We start from the raw sequence: 14,725 nt of genomic DNA on the forward strand, positions 1-14,725 counted from the left end.
AATTACATTGATTATCTTCATAACATAAATTTAGAATGAATCCTCTAATAGATATACTAGTAACTTGACTGGGCAGGACATCGTGTAAATCGGACTGCCCAACCACGTCAGTACTTATATTACATGGCTGGAACAGCTGCACCAAAAACGTTTGCTCTCAAATCAGGACCACACTTTCAGCATCCGAGGTCATATCTTCTGAATCTGATGAGATTGTAATTGTTTCAGCAATAGTCGATTTCGTGGTCGGAGACTGATAAACTTGACCACATTCAACGTTAGATAGTTCTCTCTCGGGATTCTGCTCTGCGTCAGTGGGATGTAAATCGAGCGCGAGACTGTCACTGTCGACATCACTAGCCGATTCACTTTCTTCTTCGAGGGAAGTCATGCGTGTCGAGAATTCTTTTTGAAGTTTGATCATCCAACGACGGAGGGTCTCATCATCCATTGCGCTCTTTCGTGCGATGAGAAGTTGTTCACGCAAGGAAAGCAACAGTCTCCGCTTTTTGGCGATCACAACTGTACGTGACTTACAGTTTCGTTTCTGTTCGATATGATCAACAGTCCCTGAGACTTTCTCTGCAACTTCAAGGACCGCGGGTGGAAGGTCAACTAGTTTAGCAAGAGCTAGACCATACCGACGATCAGGAACAGGACCTTCGGCTATCTGATACAGCATTGTTATTTTGGAAGCGTCGTCTGCGATATTCGCCGCCAGATGAAGATTGATCACCCCGCTGCGTTCAGAAAGAATGCGACCTAGGTCGTGAAAATGCGTGGCGAACCATACCAGGGCATTACTGGCCAGAAGGGCCTCGGCGAGTGCGACGGCAATTGCCAGCCCATCAGTAGTACTCGTGCCACGGCCTAACTCGTCGACGATTATCATTCCCCGGTGTTGAAGATTGCGTAGAATGAATGCCATCTCGCGCATTTCTGCTGCGAAAGTCGAGACGTTAGCGTCAAGCTCATCACTTGCTGCGACACGTGCGAATAGTTGGTGTACTATGGGAAAAGAGGCGTATTTGGCTGGAACAAAGCACCCTATCTGTGCCATGACTGTCATGAGTGCGAGCGAGCGGATATACGTCGATTTCCCACTCATATTGCAACCAGTGATGATCTGAAATCGTGTTTGCAGTGTTGCATATGCGTCGTTTGGGATGAACTTGCTGGAATGAATTTGCTCTCGTATCGGATGTCTTCCAGCTTTGATGGCTAAAGTCGATGTCAGTTCTGGGCGAATATAGTCGTAATTGGTAGCTAGTTGCGCAAAAGCCGCCAACATATCCAGCATGGATATTGCCTCACTAACTCGGTACAACTCCGCAATTCCAGTGCATACTTCACGGAGGAGGTCTTGAATTGTTTGGTCGCTCATGCTGATGACTTCATAGTGGGCATCAGTGATCTTTTGATTGAGTTTGACCAGATCTAGAGTTTGGCACTCGATCTTATTCCTTTTGCGGTATACATTAATGAATACCTCAGGTAATACCTCATTGCGGTCGGTTTGAATGCAGATATAATATTGCCGAGGTGTATCGTATCTGAGATCAAGCGAGATACCATGGGTTTCTGGGAAACTGTCAGATGTTTCTTTTTTTTTGGTTTTGGAAATCGAATGGTTTTTTTCACCTGCGAGTCTCTCCACGAGTTCTGTTGCATCCGCACTTGCTTCTTTATAAGTTTGTCTGGCCACATCAAGGAGGCTGTTGACACCTGCCTGACGGTAATTCGTTAGACGTCGAGTCATAGTCCGGTTACGAGTAATCTATGGAATACTCACTTTCACACAATAAGTTCTCTGGTTCCGTAGGTCCAGCGGTCTGTTCTTATATGTGACGTTCTCGTTTAACGTTTCGTCCATAAGCTGTTCGAGAGGCCGATGCTTCGCTGGCGAGCAGACCTGATGGCTGTAAGTCAATATTGACTCCAAAGATCAATGGGCTGCTATGTTTACTTCGCGTATTTCAAGTAAAAGATCACTTTGAGCTGCCCCTAATGCTTGATATACTTTTTTGATCGAAGTCACAAAGGTCTTCAACATTATGACGTTGTTGACCGACTGCTCAACGTACTGCACCGTTTGTTTGGTCGGCACGAGAATTATCTAAGTTCGTCAACGACATTGTGAGGATCACTTTGATAGAGGATCCCTACCGAAGTCAGTGTACGATCGGCATCAATAAACCCTTTCAAGACCTGTCGAACAGACACAAACATATTTTCCTTCGTTGACAAGTCCTCGACTGCATTGTAACGTGCTGTAAGCTTGACACGCTCAGTGGATGGCTGTAGTATATTTGCTCGGAGAAGCCTGGCACCCATAGGCGTAAGGGTCTCATTGAGTAGCCCGTAAAGATTGTCTCGAGATCTTGAGTTGTGAAGGTTTTGAATCAGCTCAAGGGATACTACCGTAAAAAGATCGATCGCCATGGAACCCTCTGACGGAGCGAATTTGATACGGAGGGAATGGGAGACGAAAGCATGCTCAAGCTCCATCTCTATATATTTCAGGGACTGCATGAGTATTAGTTCCGTATTATATGAATCAGGCCCGAGTAAGATCATACCGCAGCGAAGCAACAACCTGCGAAGTAATTGGTGTTAAGAATCACCTTGAGGGAATCCACCTCATCCCGGAATGCCAGACGATCAAGAAGCTCATGCCCCGTCTTGTCTGACCAAAACTTGCGGTCGAGATAGGTGAACATAGTATCAGGTAGATTCTCCTGTAGGATGTAGCGTAGCTTGGATTCCTTGGCGGTATTCATAAACAAGATCTCATTTGGTTCGAAGACGCCAATCTTGATCACCGTCTTTTCGTAGATCTGACTGTCAGAAATCTGACAAAGCACCACTTCAGCCGTAGCCAAATTGACGAATGCTAAGCCAACTATAGATGAAACGCCTCGGGACTCGCTGATGGCACATATTATGTCCTGGCTAGCAACACTGGTCGCTGTTGTTGTGGGTCGGCCAGTAGGTCGTCTGCTGGCAGGTTTGGATGTCAATGGAACAAATGACTCACAAGATGAGACTTCTGATGTGACTCTTGAAGATAGTCGGGAAGTCGTTAGTGGCATTGTGAAGATGGTGTAAAAGGTGAGATTGAAGGAAGTGGAAGGTTGTGTCCTCCAAACAAAACGCCGCCGCAGCACGTGGAAATACATCAAATGTCCAGCTTTGACTCAATATACTTGGAAGTCAACATTCAATGCCAACAAGGACAATTAACAGTTTTCCGGGATGGTCATATTTAGAAAACTTATAATTACTCCAACAAAAAAATTCCGTCATATAGTCACGCTCTGAACATAAGCCACGATTTCTGCTCATCAATCTAGTTATGTCTTATACTTGTTCTCATCCTCATTCCCATTCTTCTTCCTCTCTCTCCTCTCTCTCTCTCTCTCTCTCTCTCTCTCTCTCTCTCTCTCTCGTTTTTCTCGAATTGATTAATGTTCCTATCTTGTTTTACGAGTATCACGAGTCTTCTAACTGCAGATATCTGCGTCATTCCCCACATATTTCCCCTCACTAAGCGTGGCCTCCAAATTGGAGAAGTCGGCTGTCTGCTTGAATATCAATCATACTCGTCTTTTTCTCCCTCGTGTTCCTTACACAACCAGCCCTCATACTTAGAAAGATCTGCTTCATTCACCATGGAACTGAGCACGATGAAGGCAATACAAATTCAAGAATATAATCAGCCTTACCGCATTTCGGAGGTACATGTCCCCCACCCCAAGGCTCACCAAGTATTGGTGCGCATCAAGGCGGCGGGTTTTTGTCACACTGATTTGATGGCATTGAATGGGGAATTTGAAACTAAGCTTCCCTTTATTGGATCTCACGAGCCTGCAGGCATCATTGAAGAAGTAGGATCAGATGTTCAGGGCTTTCACCGCGGAGACCGTGTGGGATGTATCAATTTCGACAGTGTTTGCGGTAAGTTACCTGCTCTTGGTTACGAGGGGATTCAGCCGAACTAATATATCTGGGCCAATAGGAAAATGTGCGGATTGTATTTCTGGATTACCCATATATTGTGATGCTCCTTCGATGAAAGGGATCACGATCGACGGCGCTTGGGCGGAGTATATGGTGGCGTAAGTTCACTTCTCCGGCAGCAGAACTGTTTTCTCACTTGACCCTATAGTGATGCCAAGTTTATTGTGAAACTACCAGATAGTATGGAGTTTAAGGTAGCGGCACCTTTGATGTGTGCCGGCATCTCTATCTACGCGGGTATTCAACGGGCTGGCATCCCCAAGGGAGGCTCGATCGGAATAGTAGGCATTGGTGGACTTGGACATATCGGCACTCAAATTGCCAAATGCTTGGTAGAGTTCCCCTGGATCCCCCTAGATGGAAGTATAGCTGATATATGGTGAAAACATAGGGTTATAACGTCGCTGCGATCGACGTCAAGCAGCGAGCACTGGACGCCGTGGCTTCATATGAATACAGCCCCGATGCTCTCATCCTTGCTACCGATCCGGTAGAAGAATCTCTCGTGAAGATTGATAAGATAAAATCATCCAGTTACAGAGGCCTAGATGCCACCGTGCTAGCCACGGACCACTCCTCTGCTTTTGACTTGGCCGCCACACTTACCCGAAAGCATGGTACCATGGTGCTATTGGGCCAGCCAGAAAAAGGAATAACCATGTCTTACCATACTATAATCTACAAGGATATTAAGCTTGTAGGATCTCTGGTCGCTGATACAACCGCAGCCCAGGAATTGGTTAGCCTCTTCAGTCAAAACAATCTGCATGTTGAGGTGAAGGAATGGAAGATGGAAGATGCAGAGAATATGAGGCAGTCGTATCTGTCTGGGATGGGAATGGGGAAGAACGTGATCGTTCTAAGTTGAATAATAGCTCTTCCATGCATCAAATCAACTATTCCCCCAGGATCCAGGGAATTCTCTTGCATATCTTGCTAGTGTAGCTCATCGCCTACCCGCCAACCCGTTCCGATCATTTTCTTTTGTAGACGAGGGCTCGCCTTATTGTTTCTGAGAAATGAGGCAATTATTTCATGAGAATCTATGCCAGGAGAGCCTTTTATAATTGTCTGCTGTGAAATATGTTTCAGGTTCTAAGATCTGAATATGGATGACAACCATAACTTAAACCTGCATATAGAATAGCTACTAAGTGACATTTCAAAACTACTAGCATATGTACAGGAGCCTCGGTTTTCCTATATGGCCAGAATAGAAAGCAATATCGGATTGAAAGAGTGGGGCATTGGTCTGTATCACAGCGCGATGCAAGGATTCGGCGACTGACTTTAGTCGGCGACTACGCAGCCTATCCGCTATAAGTTTTACGATAATGAGGAGATCAGCTGAGAATGTGACGTGACAACGGCTGGTATCGCATACAAACGGTTTTTAGGCAGGAATATGAAGGAACTTCCGAGGGAAAGTCTAACATTGGCTCGGTTTTGAACAATATGTGGTCCCTAGTTACATTGAAAACCGGAAGGCATGTACAATCCTGGTTTGGAGCTGGGCATTCATGTTCAAAGAGTAGTACTACCTAGCAGATAGTACTACTTCCGATAAGTGCCAGTTGTACTAGTAGTAATAGTAGTTCTCCGAGCTCCCTTCATTGTAAAGAACATGAAATAATATATCGATATTATGTAGTTTCCTAAACTACAGCACTGAGACTAAGATATGGCAATTCAATGGTATTCGATAATTTGTATTTAATCTGGTCGCTAACTGATGGGGAATCAAGCATATTGATGCTGGGTATAACGTGGAGGTCTTAAGCAAATGATAAAGGAGGTTTCAAGCAATATGATCCGAGGAGAAAACGCCATAATTCGTAACCGGAATTCTGTTCTAGGATCTAGAAACAGAATGAGCTTGAGCAACAAAGCTTGCAGACCCAGTCTCTTCGTTGAAGATGTTGTAACCATAGTCTGCGGCATTTGGTGGTGTGTAAACTGGGCTAGCATTAGTCACTGGTCGTTCATCCTACGGTGCATGAATACTTACGATGCAGAGAAACAGCAACGTGCTTGTCACTGGGATTGTGAACTCGATGAAGACCAATGTCATCGGATATGTAAGTGACCTCATTCATGCCGAAAGTATTTGATGACTTGATTTCAAGAGGCTTCTCTTCACCAGAGTTGGAATCTGGGGAATGATAAACGGTCTCATGAAGTTGGCCGGCCAAGACCTTCATAATGCAGTGGGCATTGGCATGGTCATGGATAGGGGAGCCTTTGCCTGGGTTCCACACTAGAAGAAGCTACAATGGATTAGTACCCTTATCAATATGGGTTATGGTAACAAGACAATGGCTTACAATATTGGCCTTATGGTTGATATTCTCAATGGCATTTCGAGTGTAATTCTTTCTTGTGTCATTGTGGAAATAATCGATCCAGTCACTGGGATCAGAGACATATTTCTTGAGCAATGAGATCAAATAATCCTCGTCGACCTCCTCACTTGAGATACCACCCGTCTCTCCGAGGTGCTTTTTGACGTCTTGAACGAGGCTCTCAAGGTTATATCGCTCTTTGAAGTGATGATAGGAAGGTGAAAATCCCTTATCGAGGGGAAGACTGGGGGACAAAGTTGTTGAGAGCATTGTGCTAGTGAGAGTGTATGATCTTGAATGGGCTGAATGCACTTTTGGAGGGAAAACCAAAAGGTTGTACGAAAACACGTCGACCTTATAAATTTTGCTCAGGGGTTCAGACCGCAAAGTGCGAAGCAGTCCCCGAGGTGGAATGACGTTGGATCCTCAATCGGCGACTGGCCCACCGCGCCACCGCCCTCACAGCTAGGTCGCCGAATGGTTACGACGCATGCAACTTTTAATATGCCGAAATATAAGAAATAAAATATGATTTTGAATTTCATTCATAATAGGCCTACCGCACAAGGGGTTTTCTAACTGATTGTCTTTCACAAAGTTTTGGCGATCCTGGGGACATGTGTCTTGGAAATGCAGGCGTAGATAATAGGTAAAAAAAGGTCATGTGTATGGAAAGATGAATTGTTGTTTAATTTACATCAACTATTCTCGCAACTCTTGGAGTAAGTGTGTAAGGATTCTATAGTATGGTTGCCCTATGCGCTAGCTTATATCAAAATCCGGGATGGATGTGAAGAAGGAGTCGTTATAACAAGTCGGATCAACAAAAACGGGAGCGTTCGGCGGGAATAGCATATCTTGGCCATCGGGAATTGCCGTCGCTGGCCGGGTTGGTTGGTGGCTGCGCTCTGTGCTACTTGACGCCGAATCGCTTGGAAAGAACTTCCTCGGAGGTTCCGTACTCCATCGCTCCATGGAATCCGACAAGCCATCTGCTGCAGAGATACGTAGGTGATTGTACGCAGCATCCGCAAGGTTCCATATTCGTTTTGTGCTCTTAAGGCATCCAAGAACCAATGTTACCCGATTATAGTGGTGATCAAAGCATTCTTCGGTATGCTTGATCGCAGTAGCGAGTTGTGTCATCCCACAAAGCGCAAGGGCAGGAATCACAAATGGAGTATGCTTGATTATATTCGGGCAGAGAGAAATCGCGTCTGATATTCTCCGCGAGGCTTCTGTTGCTTTGATACTGTGCACAGGACGATTGAGTGTCGATGCTAAACTGCGTGTAGCAACAGGCCAGAAATGATCGTCCGCCTGGGGCAAAACAGGTTGCAAATCGCTTCGTGGTAGATGCAATAGCATAGTTGCGTATGAAATCGTAATATGAGCTTGGAACATCATCTCATCGATATTCCCATAAGAATCGACTATATCCAGCTTTCTGGGTGGTAAGTGGTTGACCCAGCTTACAAGCGCATTTTCAACGGCTTGAAGGTGGTCACGGTGATATTCGCGAACTTTATTTAAAACAAGAACTCGGCAAAGAATAGTCGTTGCTTCAATTCGGTAACTGAAAGAAGAAAAGACAGTCTCCTCCGGGGCGAAGATTCTTCGTTTGAAGTCTAGAATCTTTCCGGGTGCTGGAATCTCGCAAGCGCCTGTATATGCAGACTCCTCGCACGGTAAACCCACCTCTGGAGCCATGGTGCTGCATAAGAATGTGTTCCCTTTGAAAGGGGCAGCCAGAAGGATGTCCGTGATGTACAGCTCCCACCACGTTCGTCGCATACTTTCAGCCTCGATTGAAGTTTCGGATTGGATTGAGGTAGCAAAGTCACACCGATTCATCCCAAGTTCCAGCGCAAGCTCAACACTGTGTGAAAATGCGTTCTGAGCCTCCTGCCATTCACCGCGTGCGTAGATTGTGATGGAGTAAATAAGCCATGCTTGTACCATAGGGAAAGACCGACTTGGGTTACAAGTTAGTTCTGCAAAGGCTTTGTCCTTGTACTGTTGGGTGGGACTCGATGAAACATAGTGAGAGCCAGTAAAATTCACAACCAACTGGAGAAATTCCGGATACTGTCGGTCATGATAGACTGCACTTGGAACAAGAATAGGATGAGCGACATGGAAATTCTCATAATAAAGGCGTAGAAATCGATCATCATGAGACAATGAATCATGAGACGATCCTAATGGCTGTTGATTTAATTGACTTCTCGGAGTAATCATAGGCCATGGTACCTGTCCAGCAGGGATACCTGTACTATCGGGGATTCGTTGCGGCGATGTGCTGTCGGGGGTGTTAGGCAAGTCGGGGGCGGGGATTGGTAAAACGAGAGATGTCTGATACACGGTTGGTATTGATTTCATGAAGATGATTGAAAAGACGGACTATACTGACATTCAACTGATCTGGATGGTTAGAAGAAGTCTGGCGATCGGAGCCGCGGGTTTTCCTGCGACCCCCGCGACGTGAGGGGAGATATTGGCAAAATTCGCCGTTTTGCAGACACCGTGAACACGAAGGTTTGTGCGCATCACATTTCAGGTGTTGCTTGCGACACTCAGTACATGCGAGTGACGCCAACCCGCTTTGTTTGGTTGATCTGGGTGTCATGGTCGCGCGGCCAGTGCAGCGAAGACGGCGATGGAGAGTGAATTGGTTCGCCGCCGAACAACCCTTTTGAGAGAATGCCAAATCACGAGACGCAGCCAAATAGTGGAATAACCATTGCTTTGATGTACGGATCTTTATTATTTTGAGGAAAATGAAAATTTATGTTCCCATATGATATTTTTACATATATTCGGCTCAACTGATTCCTGGCTCTCTTTCTTTACTCCACTTATTCATTACATTGGTCCCGTTGTCATTCGGCGATTGAAACATGCCGCATTCCCCGGCCACCCGAATATCGAGATAGGGATACACAATCGGCACGATTGAGCCGGTATGCTTGGACTTTTATTGAGCCATGCATCATTTTGGTTCTCAGGCAGTCGCCCTTGGCATGGGTGGTGTCTGGGGTCTCTCGAGGTCTCTCAGGCAAGGGGCGACGAAAATATCGCCTTTGACGATACCACGGGCTGTGTGGGTAGTCACCAACAACCATAGCAACACAACTATCACTGAAAATATCTAGTCTAGGTCAGCATCATCTACAAATAATTAATCTTGTGCTATTAAGCTCACCGTTCCAAGTACTGAGAAAAATCGCGATGGAAGCTCGTGTCCCATTGTACATGTACAAGTTGTGAAAACACCCAAAGGAAACGTCAAGGCCCACCATCCCATGTTGAACGGGAATTTCCTCGAGTTTACCAGGGTTGCAATGGCAAACGAGAGCCAAACTAACCCAAATCCCCATAATAGAAGGCCCAATAAGTTACCGATGACATAAAATACTTCACCGGCTGCAGGGCTCAAAGTTTGCGTCTGGGGAAATATATTCTGGGCACTTTTGCCAAGCTTTTGGATTCTGTCACAAAAGGTGTCAGTCATCGAATAGAGTTTGCAGAAGAATGAAGAGTGTTAGTGTATAAGACTATGTACTTACCCATAGCCACCTTGACCCAGTGGGCCAAGGGGAGGAAAACGCTGACCAGCGCTGCTTTTGGAGGCAGCTTATAGAACATCAAGCGTTGGAGATATATGCAAATTACCATCAATGCCAATGGAACACCAATGCCCCACAAGATATAACTTGCAAGGATGGTCCCAAGGGAAAGCAGTGGCTTAGGGAGGATGTCTGCTACGACAGATCCCGAGGCTGCGGCGACGACACATGAGACAATCGGGAGAAGCCAAGCGGCAGTCATCGAGGAAAGATCGAGGCCATTCCGACGAGTCATCCTTTTCAAAACATTAGCTTGATGACAAAGGTATGTGAAGATACCTAGGGTTCATACAGGATAAATGGTATACCAATTGCTATGAGCACCGAGACTACTGCATCAAAGATCCAAACAGCCCAGATAAAATAGGCAGCTCTATTACCCCATGCTGGCACACAAACAAGACAGAACATGTTGATTATTGTGGCCAGTCCCATAGGAAAGGTACCCAGGAAGAGTGATTGTACTGGGTGGGTGATCATGACACGAAAGATCTCCGGGTATAGAATATAGCGTAGCATAGTGATGGCTAATATTGTGACGAAGTACGCCACATTGAGGGCGAATACGATTATCGACAGGTAATATAGCCATTTCCCGTTGTATGGCAGTGTATTGAGTAAAATGGAAACAATTCCTGTTCCCATATTTACAGAGAACCATCTTGAATGCCAGTTAATAGGAAGACTAATGAAAAAAAAAATAAAAATAAAAAAATAAAAATCCGTAGCAAGCTCGATGGTCACTCACGCGGGTGTGAAATTGCGGACGACTCGGCGCCATCCTGAATCATGTTTGGACTGTAAAATCTCATTTCCGCCATGTTCGTATGGTCCCTCTTGGCCCATGGCTGAATAGACAGGGAACGGATTCGGTTGAGCTGGACTTCTAGTCTTTTGGTTATGAAGAGAGAGAGAGGCAGAGGGGAGAAATAGTAGCGAAAGTCTATCAAAATATTCTTTCAATGAAATTGAGTCAAGGCTACTGTTTTTCTAAATAATTATTTAGTATTAGCAGATGGAATCTCCCCTACCGGCCGAGAAAATCACTTTTCATGACCGAAACTCGCCGGATTCGGGGATGAATTTCTGGTATTCTCAGAGGCCGAAGGGGCAAATCCTTGTAAACGCCGATCAAGATGGACACCGAAACACTTACCCGTTGATTTCCCCGAAGAACAGAATACAATATTTATTCGAAACTGAATAACAGATAGAATGTATTCCGAGATGAATATTGCGTAGTCTATTAGTTTTAATTAATCGTAGTATTTACAAGTAGAATTCCATTCTCTGCCATCTTAATTAGTTAATCACGATACAGGCAATTAGTCACAGAAAAAGTGAAGGAAATTGGAAATGTGCTTAATGATATTCAGTAGGATAAATAGTAACTAGTTAACTACTAGTTGACTAGTAGTAACTTAGCATGTAGTTATGCACCGACTATTTAACTATTTTTTCAAAGTCTGGTCAGTGTAAGAAATTCGCCTTGAAGGCAAAGAGTATAGGCTTGTGTAGGAGTACGTATATTGCTTTTGGGATCTAGATGGTTGAAGTTCCTTTCTTGATTAAAGGATATTTTTTTTTTTAAAAAAAAAAAGAAAACCATACTGATATCTCATCGGTGAAGCAATCGAGTTAGTATATTGCAATTCCAATACCCTGGAAGCAGAATGCTTGACCTTCGAGCTTTTCTGATGAGTCACTTGGACCGGGACGCAACAGACATAGGCCAAGTGCACGGAGCTTTTTATAGAATGAAAAGAGCTAGTTAGTTAGGGCACTTTTTCAATGACTCACAAAGCAGCAGCGTCAATTATCTCGCCTGAAATTGAAAATAGAAACACAAATCGTGGTGCTGTGATTGTCCTGTGAGAATTGCATAATGTCTTTGACTACAAGTATGCGACAGAAAATTGTTCATCTACGGAGACTAAAAGGATGTCCACCTTTCAAACGGTACATCTCGTCAAATAATTGCGAGTCCTCTGTGGCAACTTCACCAATTGACCCCCGTGCCTTGGTTCAAAATGTTGGCCAGTTGAAATTGTACGTGCTTGCTGATCCCTGGACACGACCACGAAATTGGCTTACATATTCACCAGCAAGAATCTCGGTTCCAGTCAGCCTGCTCCCAGTAAGGCCTCAAGTGTCGGAAGTAAGACACTTCTGAAGGATGTCACGGACACGTCGTGAGTCAATTGCTCCTATCATAAACAACATGCGAATCATTGCATTAATTGATCAATTCCCCAAGCAGATTCATCGGTAAAACTGGCGGTCAAATATTTCATGAAATGATGATTCGTCACAATGTCCGTCACATCTGTATGTGATTATCCTTCTAGGCCTTGTTATCGCGTTGTACTGACGATATTACCCCTTGACGTACTAGTCGGTTACCCTGGCGGCTGCATCCTCCCAGTTTTCGACGCAATTCACGAATCAAAATATTTCGATTTCATTCTTCCTCGACATGAGCAAGGTGGTGGCCATATGGCACAGGGTTATGCTCGAGCTACAGGCAAACCTGGGGTTGTGCTGGTCACATCTGGACCAGGAGCAACGAACCTTATCACGCCTATGATGGACGCGCTTGCTGATGGTACACCTATGGTGGTATTCTGTGGGCAGGTTAGCACGGGATCAATTGGAAAGGATGGTTTCCAGGAAGCAGACGTTCTTTCAATGTCTCAACCCTGTACAAAGTGGAATGTCAGTGTACGAAAAATAGCGGATGTACCGAAGAGGATCGACGAAGCCTTTGAAATTGCGACAAGTGGCCGACCAGGACCTGTTCTTGTTGAACTACCGAAAGATGTGACTGCAGGGCTTTTGACTAAAGCATCTGATCCACCGAAAGTCAAGACGAAAGATCGATCGATTACAGCAATAGCTATAGGGGACATTCAGCGCCAGGTTCTTATTCAATCCGTTGAAGCAGCTGCAAAGCTAGTCAATATAGCAGAAAGGCCGGTAATATACGCAGGACAAGGGATCCTCGCAACTTCCAAGGGGCCCCAACTGTTGAAGGAGCTTGCGGACAAAGCGTCAATACCAGTAACGACTAGTCTTCAGGGCCTAGGAGCTTTCGACGAGATGGATACTAAAGCCTTGCATATGCTAGGTCTTCATGGATCTGGCTATGCGAACAAAGCTATCCAGAGCGCCGACTTGATTATCGCGCTAGGAGCAAGATTCGATGACCGTATGACAGGAAGCGTGCCTAAATTTGCCCCCGAAGCAAAATTGGCGGCTAACCAGGGCCGCGGTGGAATCATTCACTTTGATATCAGTCCGAAGAATGTCAACAAAGTGGTAGAAGCCACAGTTCCTGTCATAGGCGACTGTGCAGAGAGTCTTGAGCTTCTCTTGCCATATATCAAAGCAGCCAACCATTCTAAATGGTTATCACAAATCCAATCCTGGAAAAGAAAATATCCATTCCGAGCAATCAATCAAAGTTGTAACAGCAATATCATTCTGCCACAAACGTTTATTGAGCGGCTGAGTACTGCTGTCGACCCTATCAAAGAGCGCACAATAATCACTACCGGTGTTGGTCAGCACCAAATGTGGGCTGCTCAGCATTTTCGATGGAGATATCCGAGAACAATGATCACATCTGGTGGACTCGGAACAATGGGATATGGACTGCCTGCGGCAATTGGCGCAAAGGTTGCTCGCCCCGATGCACTTGTGATTGACATTGACGGTGATGCATCCTTCAACATGACCATCAACGAATTGCTTACAGCGAGCCAATTTGGAATTGGTGTCAAGGTTGTTGTTCTCAATAACGAAGAGCAAGGAATGGTCACCCATTTACAGACGGTTTACTTCAATAATCGGTTCTGCCATAGTCACAATCTTAATCCTGATTTCGTGGAGGCTGCTCGAGCCATGGGCGTTCAAGCTCAGAGCTGCTCTGAAAATGACGATATCGACAACAAATTGGACTGGTTACTGAAAAGTGATGGACCCGCACTCTTGGAGGTCAAGGTAGCTAAGAAAGCGCTGTCTCTGCCTATGGTACCAGGAGGATGTGCCCTTGATGAGTTTCAATATTATGATAACTATGAGTAGTACTAGCAGGAGTTGAGTCATGGACGCAATGTCAACCGTCGATTAAGCAATGTGATATAACATGGACCGAGAAAATACATAAGGTTCCTATCGTAACTCCCAATGCCCGGCATAGTACCGGCCTTCTTGGGGGCATGAATGCTTGCATTGGATACAGTAACGCCGCTTTGTTCATTGACAGCAAAAGTGCTAGCTGTGTTGCACAAATAGTAGGAAGTTGTGACTAACTCCTAACTATAAACTACCGTTTGCACGTTGTTAGAACGCCATGTTTCAGGTCTACTCCAGAAATAACGATTCCATCTGTGGGCATAGCTCAGACTTGGGACTCCAAAACGAATCGCACTACATCTGAATCGATCCTCATCGTTGGCCCTTTCCACTGGTAAGACGGCCAATCTACATCTACCAGCCTGGAAGGTAACCTGTGCCCGAAAGCGCCTACAGGGATCGCATGGTCAAGATACTTGATGGCTCCCAGTTGTGTGTTGTATTGAGACCAGTCTATCGTAGTCTTCCAGTCATCATTTCCTTGGGCAACGCTCGTCCGGCATGGGTCGTTGTCCCGCAGATTTGAATTATAATCCAGTTTCAATGTTACGATGGCGATAAATTCTCTGTGGCAAGACAGGTGTCTAGTCTGCAGTC

The 14,725-nt window shown here is 45.3% G+C and overlaps 6 protein-coding genes across 6 annotated transcripts; 2 read left to right on the forward strand and 4 right to left on the reverse strand.

Moving 5' to 3' along the window:
* Positions 1-157: 157 nt before the first annotated feature.
* On the reverse strand, positions 158-3,092 carry N7469_004672 (MutS family protein MSH4; the record flags this gene model as incomplete). Its single annotated transcript, XM_056643592.1, has 5 exons — positions 158-1,729; positions 1,793-1,912; positions 1,967-2,116; positions 2,167-2,526; positions 2,580-3,092. 5 exons carry the CDS (start codon positions 3,090-3,092, stop codon positions 158-160), a joined length of 2,715 nt encoding a protein of 904 aa, XP_056503004.1.
* A 594-nt stretch (positions 3,093-3,686) lies between these two features.
* Positions 3,687-4,888, forward strand: N7469_004673 (zinc binding dehydrogenase; the record flags this gene model as incomplete). Its single annotated transcript, XM_056643593.1, has 4 exons — positions 3,687-3,957; positions 4,019-4,118; positions 4,169-4,352; positions 4,412-4,888. 4 exons carry the CDS (start codon positions 3,687-3,689, stop codon positions 4,886-4,888), a joined length of 1,032 nt encoding a protein of 343 aa, XP_056503005.1.
* Positions 4,889-5,872: 984 nt separating this feature from the next.
* On the reverse strand, positions 5,873-6,632 carry N7469_004674 (Cysteine dioxygenase; the record flags this gene model as incomplete). Its single annotated transcript, XM_056643594.1, has 3 exons — positions 5,873-5,976; positions 6,029-6,287; positions 6,345-6,632. 3 exons carry the CDS (start codon positions 6,630-6,632, stop codon positions 5,873-5,875), a joined length of 651 nt encoding a protein of 216 aa, XP_056503006.1.
* Positions 6,633-7,124: 492 nt separating this feature from the next.
* Positions 7,125-8,744, reverse strand: N7469_004675 (fungal specific transcription factor domain-containing protein; the record flags this gene model as incomplete). Its single annotated transcript, XM_056643595.1, has 1 exon — positions 7,125-8,744. One exon carries the CDS (start codon positions 8,742-8,744, stop codon positions 7,125-7,127), a length of 1,620 nt encoding a protein of 539 aa, XP_056503007.1.
* A 622-nt stretch (positions 8,745-9,366) lies between these two features.
* On the reverse strand, positions 9,367-10,837 carry N7469_004676 (TDT family transporter; the record flags this gene model as incomplete). The annotated part of the gene is made up of 5 exons (XM_056643596.1): positions 9,367-9,513; positions 9,568-9,853; positions 9,928-10,227; positions 10,284-10,652; positions 10,740-10,837. The coding sequence occupies 5 exons, from the start codon at positions 10,835-10,837 to the stop codon at positions 9,367-9,369; spliced, it is 1,200 nt and encodes a 399-aa protein (XP_056503008.1).
* A 1,451-nt stretch (positions 10,838-12,288) lies between these two features.
* Positions 12,289-14,077, forward strand: N7469_004677 (uncharacterized protein; the record flags this gene model as incomplete). Its single annotated transcript, XM_056643597.1, has 2 exons — positions 12,289-12,319; positions 12,387-14,077. The coding sequence occupies 2 exons, from the start codon at positions 12,289-12,291 to the stop codon at positions 14,075-14,077; spliced, it is 1,722 nt and encodes a 573-aa protein (XP_056503009.1).
* Between the last annotated feature and the right edge of the window lie 648 nt (positions 14,078-14,725).

This window comes from Penicillium citrinum (assembly GCF_028827155.1).
Source record: "Penicillium citrinum strain IBT 23319 chromosome Unknown utg000003l:1.0-4596430.0:1.0-4598250.0, whole genome shotgun sequence".
In the NCBI taxonomy this organism is placed as follows: Eukaryota; Fungi; Ascomycota; class Eurotiomycetes; order Eurotiales; family Aspergillaceae; genus Penicillium; species Penicillium citrinum.